This window comes from Pseudonaja textilis, chromosome 13, assembly GCF_049901715.1.
Source record: "Pseudonaja textilis isolate UNSWEBS1 chromosome 13, rPseTex1.2, whole genome shotgun sequence".
In the NCBI taxonomy this organism is placed as follows: domain Eukaryota; kingdom Metazoa; phylum Chordata; class Lepidosauria; order Squamata; family Elapidae; genus Pseudonaja; species Pseudonaja textilis.
The window spans coordinates 15,380,158-15,398,683 of record NC_142002.1 but is presented as its reverse complement, the minus strand read 5'-3'; the positions used below and the strand labels follow the sequence as shown (position 1 = coordinate 15,398,683).

The window sequence follows — 18,526 nt, the reverse complement described above, 5'->3', positions numbered from 1 at the left end:
ATCCTATAAATTTTACTGTCTGCCTGCCTGCCTATCTATCTATCTATCTATCTATCTATCTATCTATCTATCTATCTATCTATCTATCTCTATCATCTATCTACCATCTAACTCTATCTATCTATCTATCTATCTATCTATCTATCTATCTATCTATCTATCTATCTATCTCTATCTATCTATCTACCATCTAACTCTATCTATCTATCTATCTATCTATCTATCTATCTATCTATCTATCTATCTATCTATCTATCTATCATCTATCCATCATCTATCTATCTATCTATCTATCTATCTATCTATCTATCTATCTATCTATCTCTATCATCTATCTACCATCTAACTCTATCTATCTATCTATCTATCTATCTATCTATCTATCTATCTATCTATCTATCTATCTCTATCATCTATCTACCATCTAACTCTATCTATCTATCTATCATCTATCTATCTATCTATCTATCTATCTATCTATCTATCTATCTATCTATCTATCTATCTATCTATCTATCTATCTATCTATCTCTATCATCTATCTACCATCTAACTCTATCTATCATCTATCTATCTATCTATCTATCTATCTATCTATCTATCTATCTATCATCTATCTATCATCTAACTCTATCTATCTATCTATCTATCTATCTATCTATCTATCTATCTATCTATCTATCTATCTATCTATCTATCTATATCATCTTCTATATCTATCTATCTATATCTCTATCACCAGAGTGAATAGGGAAGGCATCCCTTTATCAATCAATCAATCAATCAAACAAATTGTGAATGTAGTGAATAAGGAAGGCATCCTGAATCGTCTTCCTTTTTGCTGCTTCTCCGCCTGATTTTATTTATCAAATAGCTTTCATTTTTCTCTATAGCTTTTCCAAATTCTCTCCAAGAGATGAAACAATGAATGTGCAGGAAACCTTTAGCTCATAGAAGCACCAAAGCTAACGCTGGCTCTCCTTCCCTTCCCAGAGTATTTCCAAACCGGGGCACAAGAGAACGGATTCCACCCATAGTAGCAATGAATCAGAATATACTTACAGCTCTGAGATCGCGGAGGCTGAGGACTTTCCAATGAGAACAGAGGTATGGTTGGAAAATGTTTGTGATTTTGTTCGGGAGTTTCCTTGCTCGGGATGCAGATCTTGTCATCATCTCATCAGTTCCGGAGATCATTTTTGAATATCCAGAAATGTTCTATATATTCAGTACTTGATGGCTGAGTCATATTTTTAAGCTGTGATTTAAAAACATCTCAATATCAGAAAGTGACAAGAACTTAGCGTGTTCATAATTTGTATTGGGGTCTTAACTGTCAACCTGTTGTTGTTTTTTTCTTTCCATAAAAATAAGGCAGAAAGACATCATCTTTGTGGACCGTGAATTGTGTACTAGATTTCATTTTTTTTAAAGCTTTAGGACCGATACTTTTGAAATTAGCTTTGTTTGTCAGACTGACCTTTTGAATTTTTTTTTTACTTCTACAATAACAATTTGAAAAAAAATTGGAACGTCCGTACGCAGCTCTTTTAAACAAGCAAAATATATACATCCCCCATCCCATTCTCTTCATTTATTCTTAACTTTTCCCTTCCGTTTGCATGTTGACGTGCTCATTTAAAGCCAACTTGGGATTTTTTTCCTTATAGAGATTTTCAGCTACTGCTCCAATGTTGCTGCCGCGGGGTTGGTCCTCTACATTGTGGGCCCCGTTTTCCCGAAAGTCCTTATTTCCACGTGCTTTCATGTTTCTCTTAATGGTAGCAAACACTGTGTAGATCTGCCCCTCCTTCCAGTAGCTGGGAAACTTTCTGATCTCCACCCTTCCCCATTTGCCCTCTAAATCAGGAACCAAGTGAAAAGGCACCTCTGGACATGTCTCTCTTCCTCAAACTACAAAAACGAGTGAAGGAGCTGGAGCTGGAAAAGCAGTCCCTGCAGGATGAGCTGGAGAAGAAGGAGGACCAAGTTCTCCGGGACAAAGCCAAGGTAAGATGGAAAAGATCACGCATCTTCTAGTCCAGGGGATGGGGGGACGGTTGGGATCCATGCCAGCAATGATACCCCATTCAGCGGGTGGAAAGTAGCTCCATGATTCCCTCCAGAGGAAAACAATGCAAGATAATATTTGCAACTCAGGGTTGAAATGAGGGGTCTTTGGTGCTCTCTGAGCTTGGTTGTTTTCTTGCAGACATTTCCTGACTCAAACTAGGTAACATCATCAGTGCTAGAAGGGCTAGCATAAACACCACTCCGTTCTAGCACTGATGTTGTTATCTAGCTGGGTAATGAAATGTCTGCAAGAAAACAACCAAGCACAGGGAGCACCAAAGCCTCCTCAAAATTCCGAAAGTAACTAAGGAACACACAAAACATGATTAGTGCTTTCTTGCAGTTGTCCACGCCTTAATTTTTGTTGGTTTGATCCATTGATGTTAGAAGCAAGGCGGAATATTTTTTTTTTCTTATGGTATTTTGTCTCATGACCTTACAAACTTTAAAAGCTGTTTTAATCTAGTTTTTAACTTGTTATCTTAATGTTGTTGAGACAGTCAGCAGAGCTACCAGTGATGCTTTTAGTAATTGTAACCTTTTGAAAATCAGTCCCCTATCTCTCTTGGCTCGGCTGTAGAATTCAGTCCATTCTTAAAACCTTTAAACAATAAATAAACATTACTAATTACCTAAAAATGAATACAGGGACTTCACTGAAGTACCCATTTATTCTTGATAATGCCTGAAATTGTTTTGTTTCTAAAAATGCAATATTTTGGTTTGTACTTTAAATTTTTCCAGGAGGAAGAAAGACCTCAGATGAGAGGAGCAGAACTGGAATACGAATCGCTTAAGGTTGTAAAAAATATTCTACTTCGGATCCCTGAAATAGGCTAAATTAGAAAAACAGATTTAAATGATATTTACTGAACTTTTTAAAAAAAAAAATGTCCCCATGCTTCATGTACATACTATGGTACAAGCATAAATGGAATCCGAAAGCCAGTAGTGATTTGGTTATTTCAATTATTAGCCTGAGACACAGTCACAAAAGTACGTGGAATTTGTGATGCATCATCAGTGGATCTGGAAGTACTGACATTTCTGGACTACTTTTCCACTCTAGGCAAAGTCACTGTTTTTCAAACTTAGCAACTTTAAGATATGTGGATCTCAACTCTGAGAATCCTGGCTGGCTGGAGAATTCTGGGAATTGGAGTACACACCATTGAAGTTGCCAAGTTTGAAAAACCCCGGTTTAAAGTGTTTCCACTCTGAATATGTTAACTGGTTGCCATTTCTTTAGTGGGGGGGAAAAAACAGACAATGCATAGACAAAGACTGGTCTCTCCTGACCTCATCAGTCCACCAACTCATAGAATTCTTTAAATGGAAAGCACAGGGGTTTCACCTGGATTAAAGTAGACCTTCATTTGTGAGATATTTTATCAAACCCATCAGTAACTAAAATTGGCTTCTTTACCTTGATCTTGATTTCAACTAGGACCGTTGGTGAATGAGGACAATTGGTTTTTTTTTTGTTTGTTTCTTCCCACCTGATACCCTGCAGCGTCAAGAGCTTGAGTCAGAGAATAAGAAGCTAAAGAACGAATTGAACGAGTTGAGGAAGGCCCTGATGGAAAAGAATGCTCCAGATGTCACGATGCCTGGTGCCCCCGCATACAGGGTCCTTTTGGACCAGATGACCTCTGTCAGTGAGGAGCTGGAGGTCCGCAAGGAGGAAGTTCTCATCCTGAGGTCTCAGCTGATGAGCCAGAAGGAAGCAGTGCCGTTCAAGGTGAATACAGAAAGAAAACTGGTGGTGTCATCCATATTCACGTTAGGTAGTACGAGGGCAGGTTACATTGCTGCTTTTCTCCCGAAGTACAATCCAGAATCAAGCCAAATAACTAGCATGGATTTTCTTCTATAGCTCATTAGCAGCGCAAGCTACGTGTGTAAACTCTTGCACTGCAGAAAGCTATTCCTTCTCACCATTGAGTACGTCCTTCATCAACTGTTGCCTTAATTTATGGGATTTTGGAAGGGAGGGGGGCCCAGCATGCTCAGTTCCTTACCATTTGCTTACCACAATCATCTGGAATGGCCTTTCTGAAGTTTTAGAGCAGGGGTGTCCAACCTTGGCAACGTTAAGACTTGTGGACTTCAACTCCCAGAATTCCTCAGCCAGTCATGCTGGCTGGGGAATTCTGGGAATTGAAGTCCACAAGTCTTAAAGCTGCCAAGACCCCCGTTTTAGAGTTTAGCAATCTCCAACAAGAAGCGGCTTCCTTTGAAATGTGTTAGGATAGCAACTGACGCAGTTGCATTTATTCATCCATCAACTTTAATTAATGAGTATGCGTGTTAGATAACTAGCCTGTCTCTTTATTTTCCTGCTTGCACATGGATTACCAGGATGATAAGGTAACGTTGCTGCACATAATTTTATTTCTTAATGCTGGAACCCTCGTAAACTTGCCATGTGTCCATATTAAATGCGTTCAAGCAAGCCACCGAATTGAGCCCACGAAAGGAACAAGGGATGTTTTGATCTGCAGAACATTATAATTGTAGTATTTTTTTTTTTTTTACTTTGGCAGTAGCTTTCCTAAAATAAGAATCTCCAAAAGAAAAATAAGTTCCCCTTAAAGCTCTTTAAGCTATACAAGAAAGATCAGGTCCACACACAAAGGTTCAGTGAAGCTGATTTATTGCTTAAAACCTCTGCGCAGGAATCTTCCCAACTAATGGTCAATACCTGCTAAAAGGTAAATAAGGCTCAGCAGCACTTGAGGGGGAGGGGTTGAACTTATTTCTCTTGCGACTACGTAGGCATTTTAGGCTGATTCCCCCTTTTCACTACACACACACACACACACACGCACACACACACACACACACACACACACACACGCCAGTTCTGCTATCTCTTCTCCTATATCAAGGAACTTTTTTTTTTTTTTATTCCGTTGCTGAATCTGTCACAGCTTTGAAACAGCCCTGGGATATGTAATTGAGACAGAGTGCATGATTGGGCCAAAGATCAGCTAGGGAAGTTCATGACTCAATTAAGACTTGGACTCAAGCCACCTCTTGATGTTGGGCCAACGCACTTAGATCAAATTGCTTTAGCAACTCCTCTGGAAGAGCAGCGTAGACAAGTCTACCATTAGTGATAACTAAATAATGATTGTATTGCACAGTTTATTTGCTGCTGAGACAATCCTGTACTTAAGCATGTACTATTGAATCGTTCTCATTTGTCCTTCCATTGATTATTCTCAGAACACCATGACAGACTCTACAATTCTTCTGGAAGATGTTCAGAAGCTGAAGGACAAAGGAGAGATCGCTCAAGCTTACATTGGCCTGAAGGAGACAAACAGGTACATTACTAAAAATCTTGGACTTTTGTCTCCCAACATTAATTATTATCTCTATTTTTTTCTCTGTCTTTTTGGCTCCCATCCTCCTCCTCTCCAGCCTTATGAAATGTACAGAACATTTCAACTGTTGAGCTATTTTGAATTTGAAAAGTCCCATTTAGCATTTGAAACAGCGTATTTGGAAGTGCTTGTAACTTAAGATTTAATACCCTGAGCCCTGAACCGCTTCCAAAAGGACCATAACAGCCCATCTTGAATATGGGATAATTGCTTCAAGCTCCAAACAGGGTATTTTGAATTCAAAACCTTTTACACACCTCCAGCATTTTCAGGCCATAAATCTTGATTTTTAAACGTATACATTTTGGGTCCTTTAATTTGAATCTCTCTAAAGAGCAAGATGGTTTTAATGCCTTCAGCTTTCATAGGAAAATAAACCTGAAATAAGCTTGAATTTGATGTTTGAAAAGCCTTTTGTGGTTTTGATACACTATTCTGAAATTTGCTAAATCCTCTTGTAAAAATACAGCTTAATGCTGTGCCTTGATTTTTATCTCTTAGCATTGTTTGTACAAAGGGGGAAAAAAACTATTTTAAAATGCAAAATTGTTCCAGGGATAGAAAGAAGCCGGTAAATAATGTAGGGTACTGGTACTCTTTCTTGCCAACTTTGGTTGCAGTATCAGACCTGCCCTTAAGCAGAACAGCAGTGAAAATACTTTCTGATTGGCATCTATTGCCCAGAAATATTACATTGGCCTCCTGTCACAGTGAATAAATAAGTCTGAGAAGATTCTTCCCTTCTTCAGTTATTTGCGCTGTGTAAAATCCTTCTTATCTGGATCTAATAAAAATGTGGCTTATTTGTTTGGGTTTAATGAATCTGAAATAAAGCAGCTTTATCTGAACACATCTTATCAAACTGGATTGTACTCAGGTTATCTTTTACAACTGTGTTACTTCTATAGTAATAGACGAAATACATAGTTCTATATTCACATTGGAGGAAGTCCCAGTGAAATCAATAGATTTAGGTAGGATTACACAAATACAAGTTAGGAAGGTTGCATTTTTGTTTAAATTTAGATATTAGGATCTCTACGACATCGGATGAGTAAATAGCTTGGAATTAATATTTACTGAGACCAAAAAAAGATTACTTCTTTTTGTCTCCTAATTACACTCTTCAGCTTGCATTGTCCTTTTACTTAACATGTCCCATCATTTCCATCACTTTTTTGTTTTTGTTTCTGCATTTAAAAAAAATATCTCTTGGAAGATCACCTCAAGACTGTCATTTGCTGAACGAGGATGGCGAACTATGGCTGGTATATGAAGGGCTGAAACAAGCCAACAGGTTACCAGATTTCTCAGGATGGGGGTGGTGTTGTTGCATTCTTTCTTGCCTTCTTGTGTCACTAACATGCTGTGGGGCTGCTTTTGGCAATTCCATCCAAATGTGTTCGTTAAAGGAAGAGAGAGAAGAGTGTGCATTTATGTATTAATAAGATTTACATACTGCCTGGCTCAATAGGGCTTTGGGCATCTAAGCCTCATATTAGAAAGAAATCTAGCATTAGGACTGACATGTCTAGGAATCTTCTGACTTGTGTAAAACTTTAAAAGAAGAAGCAGAATCCATTTATAAGTTGGGAACTTCATCAGGATAGGACAAGTGAGGATATGATGGAAAGAAGTCCATCACAGCCAATAAATACAAAATATGTCCATGTTTTCTACTAGAGGACAAACTCTTGTTGTTCTGACATTAATTAACACGTTCTTCTCCTATGGAATTTTGTTTCTTTATTTGGAAAGAAGGTGAATTTTTTTGTTTGTTCTGCTGGCTTCGCTGCCTGGATGATCTCCATCAAAATATTTAATAGACAGAGGAACTACAGTATCTGCTATTACAACTTATGGGGATTTGCAGTATTAAGTGGACCTATTTCTCAGAGAGTCCCTGAAATCTTGGTGTCAGCTAGAAAAGGTGGCAAACCAAACTTAGTTATTGATCTCCCAAAAAGAATGCATAGTCTAAAAACAGAAAGATAAAGTTCAAAACGCATAGTCCTGTACCTATCCTAAGATTAGCGGAATGAAACATACAAGTAATTCAACCTATTATTTGCTTGTCAGTTTAAGTCATTCCAAATCCTGTAGCTATTCTGCAGACCGTTTCCAAAAAAATCAGATTCAGGCCACTTTGAAAATAATCTCAACACAGCACGTGCCCCCTGTTCTGTAAATATAGCCACTGAATGCATCCACTTATTGGAGAATGGAGAAGTCAGATTTTAAATATACACCTATATTCTCTAAAACTTTCTTGTTTTGTGCTATTTTGGTAGCCAAGTGATAATGAAAGTTTCATTTTTAGCTCAGTCAAACAACACGCAAAATGCTACTTTTGCCAAGAATGCCAGCTTAACCGGTCTCTTTCCTTTTCTTGTACTGCTAACAAAACACGTACAATTAACTGCATCCTTTTGTAAGTTTGCAAGAAGCTAACTTGGGGGGGAGGGTTTGGTCTACGCGGCAGGGAAAGCGGAGGGAAAGGTGGCACTGCAGCTTTTCGTTTCTTTGTCCCCGTGTTGTAGAATTGCTGGAAGGTTCTAGAGCAAATGGCAAAGAAACGGAAGGTAAATTATCCCCGTTTACCTTCATGTGCTTAGTCAATGTAGCTCTTAGCTGATCTGCTTAGACATATTTAAACCCTGAAAGACTGTGTCTAGATAGTTGAGATAGCACCTGTTTGTAGGAAATGCAGTGCTAGCATTGATAATGATTATTTATTCTTTATATGTATGTATTTATTTGTTTCCTCTCGCAATTGACATGAGGTGAATCAATCTTTGGTTCACCTGCCCCAGGTTGTACTTTGAATTAGTAGCACAGGATTTCCTTCCCACCTTATTAGTTTCTCTGATATTGGATCTGCAGTAATATCCCTTTTAAAACCAAAGCTCTGAAAATCTTTCAAAGCCTCTGATCCATGTGGGTTATTTTTGCTTTAGTTAGGATATTTCTGTTTCACTCTGAGCAGAGTAATCCCGAAGAGTAAGAACTGCTTAATAAATACATCTTCACTGTAATAAATTTATTTGTCCCTTTTGCTTATAGGAAACCAATTGTAGGGCTCTTTAAGGGCTAGGGTTACTTAATAATTCACTGGGGTTTAGGGACCAGCATTAGCCTAAGATGTTAAGTGTCTTGAGACAGAAAATCGAAATATTCCCCAGGATGATAAAAATGTAGCAGTCACCAAATTGTATTTATTTGTAATAAACTTCAGTTAGATGGTATATGCAATCCTGTTGACTAATTGTTGCCAGTTGTAGATTTTCTGCCCTCCCAATAGTGCCCCATAGACGTCCCCACCTCCCCCAAGTTGTCCTCTTTGCAATAGATGTGGCTGTAAAGTAGCATTTACACCAGCCTCAAGCTTTGCGTGGAGTTCAGCATCTAGAATTACTAGGAGGAGAATTCTAGAAGCTGGAACATGTTAAACTGGATGAGATTGAGAAACAGCTCTCCAGAAGGATCTACCTGCTTCGTAGTTTTGTAATTCAGCTATTTTGGAAAGAAAACCCGAATGCCCAAACATGCTTGTGCAGAATCAGCCTTAGTTCTGCTGCATGGGTGAAGTCAGTCAAGCCAAGGTGCTTTTTCAAAAGGTAACTGGACTCTTTTTTTCCCTTGAAGACGTTTCGTTTCTCAAAGAAGCTTCTTGGAAGAGAAGTGAAACATCTTTGAGGAAAAACAAAGTTCAGTTGTCTTGTTGTTGTTTTTTTAAAGCACCTTTGGGACAACTTGACTCAGTCTCCATAGTCAAGTCAAGCAAAGCTTCAGCCTCAAGACACTCAAAAGGGTTTAAAGAACCTTCTTCTGGCTTTCTTTCTTTCCCTGATCAGTCGGTCGCTTACTCCTGTCAGCAGCAATTGAAATGCCCAATCTGTGATGAGAAAGTCTTTAAAATGTGCTGGTTTATTTCTTCCTCCTCCTCCTCCTCCTCCTCCTCCTCCTCCTCCTCCTCCTCCTCCTCCTCCTCCTCCTCCTCCTCCTCCTCCTCCTCCTCCTCCTCCTCCTCCTCCTCCTCCTCTTCTTCTTCTTCTTCTTCTTCTTCTTCTTCTTCTTCTTCTTCTTCTTCTTCTTCTTCCTCTTCTCCTTCTTCTTCTCTTCCTCCTCCTCCTCCTTCTTCTTCTTTCCTCCCTCCTTCCCATCCTTCTCTCCCATTTCTCCTCCTCCTCCTCCTCCTCCTCTTCTTCTCCTCCTCCTCCTCCTCCTCCTCTTCTTCCTCTCCTCCTCCTCCTCCTCCTCCTCCTCCTCCTCCTTCTTCTTCTTCCCGACTTTCTCTTCCCTCTTGGCCTTCGTCAATTGGCTTCTTGTAGGCTTCTGGAATCTCAGCTGCAGGCCCAGAAGAGAAGCCATGAGAATGATCTGGAGGCCCTCCGTGGAGAGATCCAGAGTCTGAAGGAGGAGAACAACCGCCAACAGCAGTTGCTGGCCCAGAACCTCCAGCTGCCCCCAGAAGCCCGAATAGAGGCCAGCCTGCAGCATGAAATCACCCGCCTGACCAACGAAAACCTGGTAAGGGACTTTCCATAACTCGTTAGTCCGAAAAACCCAGCTGTACTTCCAAGGTTTCGGGGAAGAGGACAAAGAAAGGAGGGTTTTTTTTGAAGCCTTGTTGATAGCCATGACTTTCTAAGCTGAGCTTGAGGCCTCCTCCTCTTCTCTGGCTGGAGAATTCTGGGAGTTGAAGTCCGCAAGTCTTCAAGTTGCCAAGTTTGGAGACCTCTGTTCTAAGGCCTTATATTCTTTTTTTTTTTTTAAAGCAGGCTTGTCCAACCTTTCACCTTCCCTGGGCCACATTAGAAGATGAAAATTTGGTTTGGGCTGCACATAAAATAAAATAACAGTAACGATACCTGATCATCCAAAAAAACCATAGAAAACATTTTTTTCATAAGATAGCATAAAAAATAGTCAACCAGGGAGAAAGGAACGCGGGGGCCTGGGGTGGGGGAGAAAGCTCACCCACCTTATGCCTACCTCTCCTCCTCCTCCTCGCTGCCTCATCCTCTTGCACGAAGGTTGGGGTGGGCACTGGGCTGCATTACGAGCTGACCTGGGCCGCATGCGGCCCGCGGGCCACGGGTTGGACAAGCCTGTTTTAAAGCATCCAATCAGGTGTGTATTCAGTTAGTTGCGACATGTGCACGAATCCCAACAAAGCATCTGCAGCTCGCTAATTTTCACGCAATACCTTGGAGGGACCTGGGAGTAGTTTCCCACAAGCTATGACCTTCCAGAAATCTCGGGCGAGTGCTGCATGCGGAATTCCCAGTAAGCGTGGCTGGTCGTTGGGAGGATCGAGTGAGACATAAGAAAATGGGCATAAGAGAGCATCATGTTTAAATTCTCTCCTCCGGGCCTGCTTTTCTACTGCAATATTCCAGTAGAACGTCACTAACCTTACGATAAAAACAATATGGAAAGGACCAGATTATTTTTGTCTCGGCAAATCCATCCAGAATAGGGACAGGCCAAATGTTCCTGTAAGGTTTAATGATGACTACTACCAGGTGCTACAATCCCCTTAAGCCCTGTGGGAGAGAATCTGCCAGAAACCAGGATACGGGATTTGTTGCATCTCTTGAACGAGGTTCACGTAAATCCTCTGTCAGGCTGCATGCATTTTCCGTCCCTCTCTTTGAAAGCAAGATTTTTATATAAAAACGCCAGGCTTGCCGATATTAGCCAAATGGTGGCGTTGCCTCCCAGCTGGTCCTGAGTTTTCTCTTGCAGCACTAGCGGCGCCGGTTTCTGTTTGGTCTGTTGCTTTTCTGCTCCTTCTTTTTTTAGCCTCTCACCCATTTTGTCCTCAATTTTGTTGGGTAGGATTTGATGGAACAGATGGAGAAGCAGGACAAGACGGTGCGGAAACTGAAAAAGCAGCTGAAAGTTTTTGCCAAAAAAATCGATGAGCTTGAAGGTATAGTATTGACCTGCGGTCAACGTTTTCTGCTTCTAAATATTAAATACAGGCATACCTTTTTATCTGCCCGAGACAAAGATTCTTGAAGTTCCTCATGAAAAATACAGTGGTATTCTGCAATAATAATTAAGTTTGGATGCATTGAAGGAGCTGCACAGGTTGTCCTAGGAGCTGTGGTGCCAGCTGGTTGAGAGAAGATAACCATTCAGCATATTTTTTTAGTTGCCAGGTGGCAGCATTGTTTTTGGGTTTTGTTTTTGTTTTTGCACTCCTGTTCTCTTGAATTTTGTTTATTAGAAGGTACAAAAGTAATATATTGAGTTTTGGGTCCTTTCCTTGTAGCAACTACAATAAGATAGAATTTCCGATAAAGGAGAATATTTGTAGCTCAGGGCTAAACTGTGGGATCTTCAGTGCTCTTAGTTGTTTTCTTGCTAACATTTCATTATAGAATAGAATAGAATAGAATAGAATAGAATAGAATAGAATAGAATAGAATAGAATAGAATAGAATAGAATAGAAAATATGGAATGGAATTGGAATGGAATACAATACAATACAATACATGGAATGGAATGGAATAGAACAGAATAGAATAGAATAGAATAGAATAGAATTCTTTTATTGGCCGAGTGTGATTGGACACACAAGGAATTTGTCTTGGTGTAAATACTCTCAGTATACCTAAAAGAAAAGATACATTCGTTAAGAATCAAGAATCATAATGTACAACACTTAATAATAGTCATAGGGTACAATCAGCAATCAAATCATACTAGGAGTCAATATAAATTGTAAGGATCAATACAAGCAATAAGGTTACAGTCATACAGTCACAAGTGGGAGAAGATGGGTAAAAGGAAAGATGGGAGGATTAATAGTAATAATAATGCAGACTTTGTAAATATTTGGACAGTGTTGAAGAAATTATTTGTTTAGCAGAGTGATGGGGTTCAGGAAAAAACTGTCCTTGAGTCCAGTTGTTCTGGTATGCAGGGCTCAGTCTATAGCGTCGTTTTAAGAGTAGAAGTTGAAACAGTTTATGTCCAGGATGTGAGGGGTCTGTAAATATTTTCACAGCCCTCTTTTTGACTCGTGCAGGATATACAGGTCCTCAATGGAAGGCAGGTTGGTAGCCATTGTTTTTTCTGCAGTCCTAATTACCCTCTGGAGTCTGTGTCTGTCTTGTTGGGTTGCAGAACCAAACCAGACAGTTATAGAGGTGCAGGTGAGAGGCAACTAGGTAACATCATCAGTGTTAGAAGGGAGTGGGGAGCAAACCATGTGGTGGCGAAATGGGCAAACTTAATAAATAAATAAAAGAATAAAACTAAAGAAATACTGGTGCAAGAGAGAGCGATGCTTTTTCCCAACTAACTAATCTCCTTAGAAGACTAGAGGCCGTGTTTTGCCACCCAAGGCAATCTCATGAAACTGTTCCCAAGGTTTGCTCTTGGTTCGCTTCATAACCCAGTCTGTGTTCTTCACCTGGTTGTATTTCGCCCTTCCTAAGGCATTTTCCCCAACCACACACCTGAGGGTGGGGGGGGGAAAGGGCTCTCTTAAAGATTACATTAAAGGAGTGGCCGAGATCAAATCATTGCCTTCCCTTTGCCACGCTAAATGCCACGCTGTGCTGGCGAGAATGCACGTCTGCGTTTCAGCTCCGGAGTTCCTGAACTCAACAAGGTATGCGGGCAGACCGGGAAAATGTCAGCACTATGTAGAAACTCCGGACTCTAGAAGCTTTCTGTTATTGATCTGCTGCCGGCTAACCTCAGCCAGGGTTGCTGTGTGTTGTATTTATTGTCCTAGACTGACACAAAGACAGGTTAAGTTTCCAGCTGATCAGCATTCCAGAGCATATTTTTGATTTTAACTCTTCTGGTGAGGGCATTCCTTTAGCACTTCTCCCCTCCCCAGAATGATTGTTCCACTATTTCCTTTAGAGGGTTTTATAGTTCTCTCCTCTCCCTCTTCTTCTCCCTCTCTCTCCTCTCCTCCCTTCCTCCCCCTCCTCCCTCTCCTCTCCCCTTCCTTCCCCTCTCCCTTCCCCTTCCCTCTCCTCTCCTCCCCTTCCTTTTTCTCTCTTCTCCTTCCTTCTCCTCTCCCTTCTCCTCCCTCTCCCTTCCCCTCTCCTCCCCTTCCTTCCCTTCTCCTCCCTCTCCCTTCCCCTCTCCTCCCCTTCCTTCCCTTCTCCTCCCCTCTCCCTTCCCTTTCCTTCCCCTTCCCTTCCCCCCCTCTCCCTCCCCCTTCCTTCCCCTCCCTTCCCCTTCCTTCCCTCCCTCTCCTCTCCTCCCCTCTCCCTCCCCTTCCTTCCCCTCTCCCTTCCCCTTCCCCTCTCCTTCCCCTTCCCTCTCCTCTCCTCCCCTTCCTTTTCTCTCTTCTCCTTCCTACCCTCTCCTTCTCCTCCCCTCCTTCCTTCCCTCTCCTCCCCCCGTTCGGGGCCATCTTTCTGGGTCAGATCAAGCTTTTGTTCACCTCCTGTTCCCTCTTCTTTTCCTTGATTTAGTGGGCCAGATGGAGAACATTTCACCGGGACAAATCATTGACGAGCCAATACATCCCGTGAATATTCCAAGGAAAGAGAAAGACTTCCAAGGAATGTTAGAGTACAAGAAAGAGGATGAACCCAAACTCATTAAGAATCTTATTTTAGGTGAGAGGCCTTTCTGCTTATGAAATGCGCCCTGTGGCAGTTTTGCAAACATTTGTCCTTTTTTTCCCATTATGTACAATTTAATTGTTAAGTCTACTGCACAGCAGGTTCCCATTCTCTCCTTCAACAGCTTGATGCTCTCCTATTCTATAATAAGCCCAGGTCATTTTTTAAAAAAATTGGTGATTGCACAAAGGAAAACAAACTTGGAATAGAATCAGTAGCATCCATTTAAAAAGAACAGAGAAGTAGTATTACTTCAAAAGGCTTTTTTAAAAAAAATTATTTTGCTTTTGAGTCAATCTGGACAAGTTCTTGGCAAGCTTTTTCAGAAGTGGGTTGCCATTGCTTCCCTCTGGGGGCTAAGAGACGCTGGTCGGGTGCCGTAGTCTGCTTCTCACCTAAGGCAGAACAAGAACTCATATATTCCTAGTTCCCTTGAACCACTTCTGGCTCTCTGCTGTTTTATTAGGGCATGTTGAATACAGTGATGCAATATATAGGGAGCGCAATGGCTCAAAGCTTGTCAGCTCCCATTCCTTACCTCAGCTCCTGCCCACCTAGCACTTTGAAAGCATGCAAATACAAGTAGATAAATAGGTACCACTTCGGTAGGAACAGCATTCTATGTGCCTTTGGCTGGCCAGATGACCACGAAAATGTCTTCGGACAAGGCTGGCTCCTTGGTTAAGAAACAGAGATGAGCGCTGCCCCTTAGACACGACTGGGACAGGGGAAACCTTTACCTTTAAATACAGTGATTTACGAATTCCTGTGTTCCTTTTTGTGACTTCTCCCTCCCTCAGACCTGAAGCCTCGTGGAGTGGCAGTAAATCTCATCCCAGGGCTGCCAGCTTACATTTTGTTCATGTGCGTTCGCCACGCCGACTACCTTAACGATGATCAAAAAGTGAGATCCTTGCTGACTTCTACGATTAACGGCATCAAAAAAATTTTGAAGGTCAGTTTACGGTTTCAATTGAAATGTCACTCCGGAGTTTATTAAAAATACTGTTGATGAGCTCTGTATCATACGGACTCTGTCATGAAAACGCGATCAGCAACTAACGTATTTTTCTGTTAGAATAATAAAGGACAGCCTAGCCCCGTGATGGTGAACCTATGGCACACGTTTCACAGGTGGCACGCAGAACCATTTGTGCGGGTATGCGAGCCACAGCCAAACTTACCTGCACTGCGCACGTATGTGCCTCCCAGCTGGTTTTCAGCCTGTTTGAGGCCTTCTTCGGCCTCCCAGAGGCTCGAGGGAAGCCGCTGCAGGCCAAAAAACAGGCCCATTTCGTCACTTCTGGTACTTCCAGTTTCGTCACTTCAAGTATTTGGAGGCCGAAAAATAGGCCCATTTTTCGGCCTCCAAAGGCTGCAGAGGCTTCCCTTGAGCCTCTGGGAGGCCGAAAATCAGCTGGGAGGTGCATGCATGCAAAATGCAGCTAAGGGGGAGTGTGTTGCATGTACATGCGCAGGGGGGGACACATTGCATTGTGGGTGCCGGCACACGCGCACTTACGGCACACCACAACAAAAAGGTTTGCCATCACTGACCTAGCCTCATCTCCATTCATGGCACAGATTCTGTGATGACCTGTAGTCTCTCAAAATAACCCAAAACATACATTAAAGTCCAGTAATGCCTTCAACTCAACCTCACTGTTTTATTAGGCACAGTTTAAAGTCACAAAAGTAAATATATTATGAGGCAAAAGGAAACCCAAAACAAACTGCATTGATGAGAGTTCCGAAGCAAACCAAGATAATTAATCATACATTCCAGGAAAATAACCGGGGAGAGTCCATGGGAAGAACGCCAACAAAGATAAACCTCATTCAAAGGAAGCACTAAATTTGACTCCAGCAATTCTGGCTATGCAGTTACAAACTTATATACATAGCTCCCAGCTGCAAGCCACGAGGAGGAACGTGGTAATCTCCCGAGTAGACCTCGCTTTTCCCTGATCCTCTCCTCTCTGCGTGCCCTAGGATGGATAGGGGATGGGCCTGGGTCCTCCTCTGACTGCTCAGCCGGCCTCTGCCCTTCCCCAGCCTCCTCCACCACCTCTGGAGCCACACTTTCACTCCCTGTTGGCTGTTCCTCCTCTTCCTCAGAGTCAGTCTCCACCAGGGGCATGACAGATTCCATGATGCAGAAATGGATTCAAAAATGGATTTAAAAAAAGGCAACTGGACTTTCGTTTTTTCCTCGAAGACATTTCGCCTCTCATTCAAGAAGCTTCTTCAGCCCTGACTGAACCTTCCTGGATGAGAAACGAAACGTCTTCAAGACAAAACGAAAGTCCAGCTGCCTTTTCGTGACCTGGATGACTGAGAACTTCCAGTCAAAGAGAGGCACACAGAACCCGGTAGAAGTGCTGCTGTACCTTTTATATTTTGTAAAAGAAATGTTCCATGGTCAATAATCTTGTGTTTTAAACCTCCTTTAATGCACGCTGCCTTTTCATTATTATTTCGTATTTTTTTGCTTTTAGAAAAGAGGCGATGACTTTGAAACGGTCTCCTTCTGGCTGTCCAACACATGCCGATTTTTGCACTGTTTGAAGCAGTATAGCGGTGAAGAAGTAAGTTCTCCGTTTTGGTTTATTTCCATTGGTGAAAGCACTTTGAAGGTCTGAAGTGGGAGTGAGTCTCATTCCTCTAGCAGGCTTAAAGAAAGTTAGCCACTGTGATGACCCGGGGTGTGGCACAAAAGCAACGAAGTCACAAGAGTAGGTAAAATCCCTTTAATAACTGCAACTTGGCCCCCAATGTCCAGTTGTCATTGGCTGGAGAAAAAACTCTGGCAAGAACAGTTTTTAAAGGGAAGAAATTCAGTCCGAACCCAAAGTACATCTAAATTATAAATAAAACCAACACAAACCACACTGCAGCAATTAATGAAACAGGGCAGGATAAGGAATTACAGACTTCAAAAGATAATGAAACACACAGAGTTGGGAGGACGCCGGAACCCAGATAAGACTAGACAAACAAAGATAATTCACGCTTTGCTTCCAGCAAGGTGCTGTGCGCAAACACCCTTGTTAAATCCTGTTTTCCCAGCTGCAGCTAATGAAGGGAATCAGGGCCTTTTTCTCCACCGTAACCCACGTTGCTCCCTTATCCGTTCCTCCCTGCGTGTCCTAGGATGAAGAGAGGGTGGGCCTGGGTCTTCCTCTGAATGCCCAGCCGGACTGTGCCTTTCCCCAGTTTCCTCCACAACCACTGGAGCCACACTCCCACTCCATATCAGCTGTTCGACCTCCCCCTTGGAATCAGATTCCAACAGGGTCATGACACCCACACTGTTCTTCACCCAAAGGATTTTTTTTAAAGAAGTCATTATCCTCCTCACCTGTTTGAATGCGACAGCATAAAATACATTAATGTAAAAAAAAAAATTCTTTCTCTCTCTGCCTTCAGGGGTTTATGAAACATAACACCACTCGTCAGAACGAACATTGCCTGACTAATTTCGATCTTGCTGAGTACAGACAAGTATTAAGCGACCTGGCCATCCAGATTTACCAGCAACTCGTTCGAGTTCTAGAGAATATTTTGCAGCCCATGATTGGTAAGGCGAAAGTGAAGGACGTGAGAGAAAAACCAGTGGAGATTTTTTTGGTGGGGCGGGGGGTGTGTGTTTCTCATTAAGAAAGTCATTTTCATCGTTTGGATTTTTCTCTGATAATGTCCATCAATATTACTATGCAATGAAAGAATTTTGTTTTGTGTCAATTGTGTAAGCCGAGTTCAGAGGTTAATTTTGCTACGTGCTAATGCAATCCTAAATTGCATTAACAAACGGATATGATCAAGATCAAGTGAGGTACTAATACCACTCTATAAAGCCTTAGTAAGATCACACCTAGAGTACTGCATCCAGTTTTGGTCACCACACTATAAAAAGATGTTGAGACTCTAGAAAAAGTGCAGAGAAGAGCAACCAGGATGATTAGCAGACGAGGATAAAACGTTCAATGAACTGGGCTGGGCTAGTCTAGTAAGGAGAAGGACCAGGGGAGACAAGATAGCGGTCTTCCAATATTTGAGGGGCTGCCACAGAGAGGAGGAGGAAGGGGTCAAGCTATTTTCCAAAGCACCTGTAGGCCAGACAAGGAACAATGGATGGAAACTGAACAAGGAGAGATTTAACCTGGAAATAAGGAGAAACTTTCTGACAGTGAGAACAATCAACCCATGGAACAGAAGTTGCCTTCAGAAATTGTGGGAGCGTCATCACTTGAGAGTTTCAAGAAGAGACAGGACTGTCATTTGTCAGAAATGGTGTCGGGTCTCCTGCTTGGGCAAGGGGTTGGACTAGATGACCTACAAGGTCCCTTCCAACTCTGATTATCTGTTATGCTTAGGGTTATTAAGCAAATCAAGCAGTGGCTGTCTATAGCTACTACAGGTAGTCCTCGACTTACCACAGTTCATTTAATGAC

At 41.9% G+C, this 18,526-nt stretch overlaps 1 protein-coding gene across 4 annotated transcripts in view; it reads left to right on the top strand.

Moving 5' to 3' along the window:
• The window catches only part of MYO5A (myosin VA), a 65,817-nt gene that overhangs the window by 36,317 nt on the left and 10,974 nt on the right, over positions 1-18,526 (top strand). For 3 of the 4 annotated variants that reach the window (XM_026709606.2, XM_087941898.1, XM_087941900.1), the window contains 12 exons: positions 994-1,107; positions 1,870-2,010; positions 2,818-2,871; positions 3,587-3,814; positions 5,305-5,405; positions 6,685-6,762; positions 9,797-9,995; positions 11,310-11,403; positions 13,920-14,066; positions 14,873-15,027; positions 16,571-16,660; positions 17,502-17,652. In XM_026709606.2, the coding sequence (XP_026565391.1) occupies positions 994-1,107; positions 1,870-2,010; positions 2,818-2,871; positions 3,587-3,814; positions 5,305-5,405; positions 6,685-6,762; positions 9,797-9,995; positions 11,310-11,403; positions 13,920-14,066; positions 14,873-15,027; positions 16,571-16,660; positions 17,502-17,652 (1,552 nt within the window). The remainder of the gene's footprint in view (positions 1-993; positions 1,108-1,869; positions 2,011-2,817; positions 2,872-3,586; positions 3,815-5,304; positions 5,406-6,684; positions 6,763-9,796; positions 9,996-11,309; positions 11,404-13,919; positions 14,067-14,872; positions 15,028-16,570; positions 16,661-17,501; positions 17,653-18,526) is intronic. The other variant, XM_087941899.1, reaches the window with a different exon arrangement.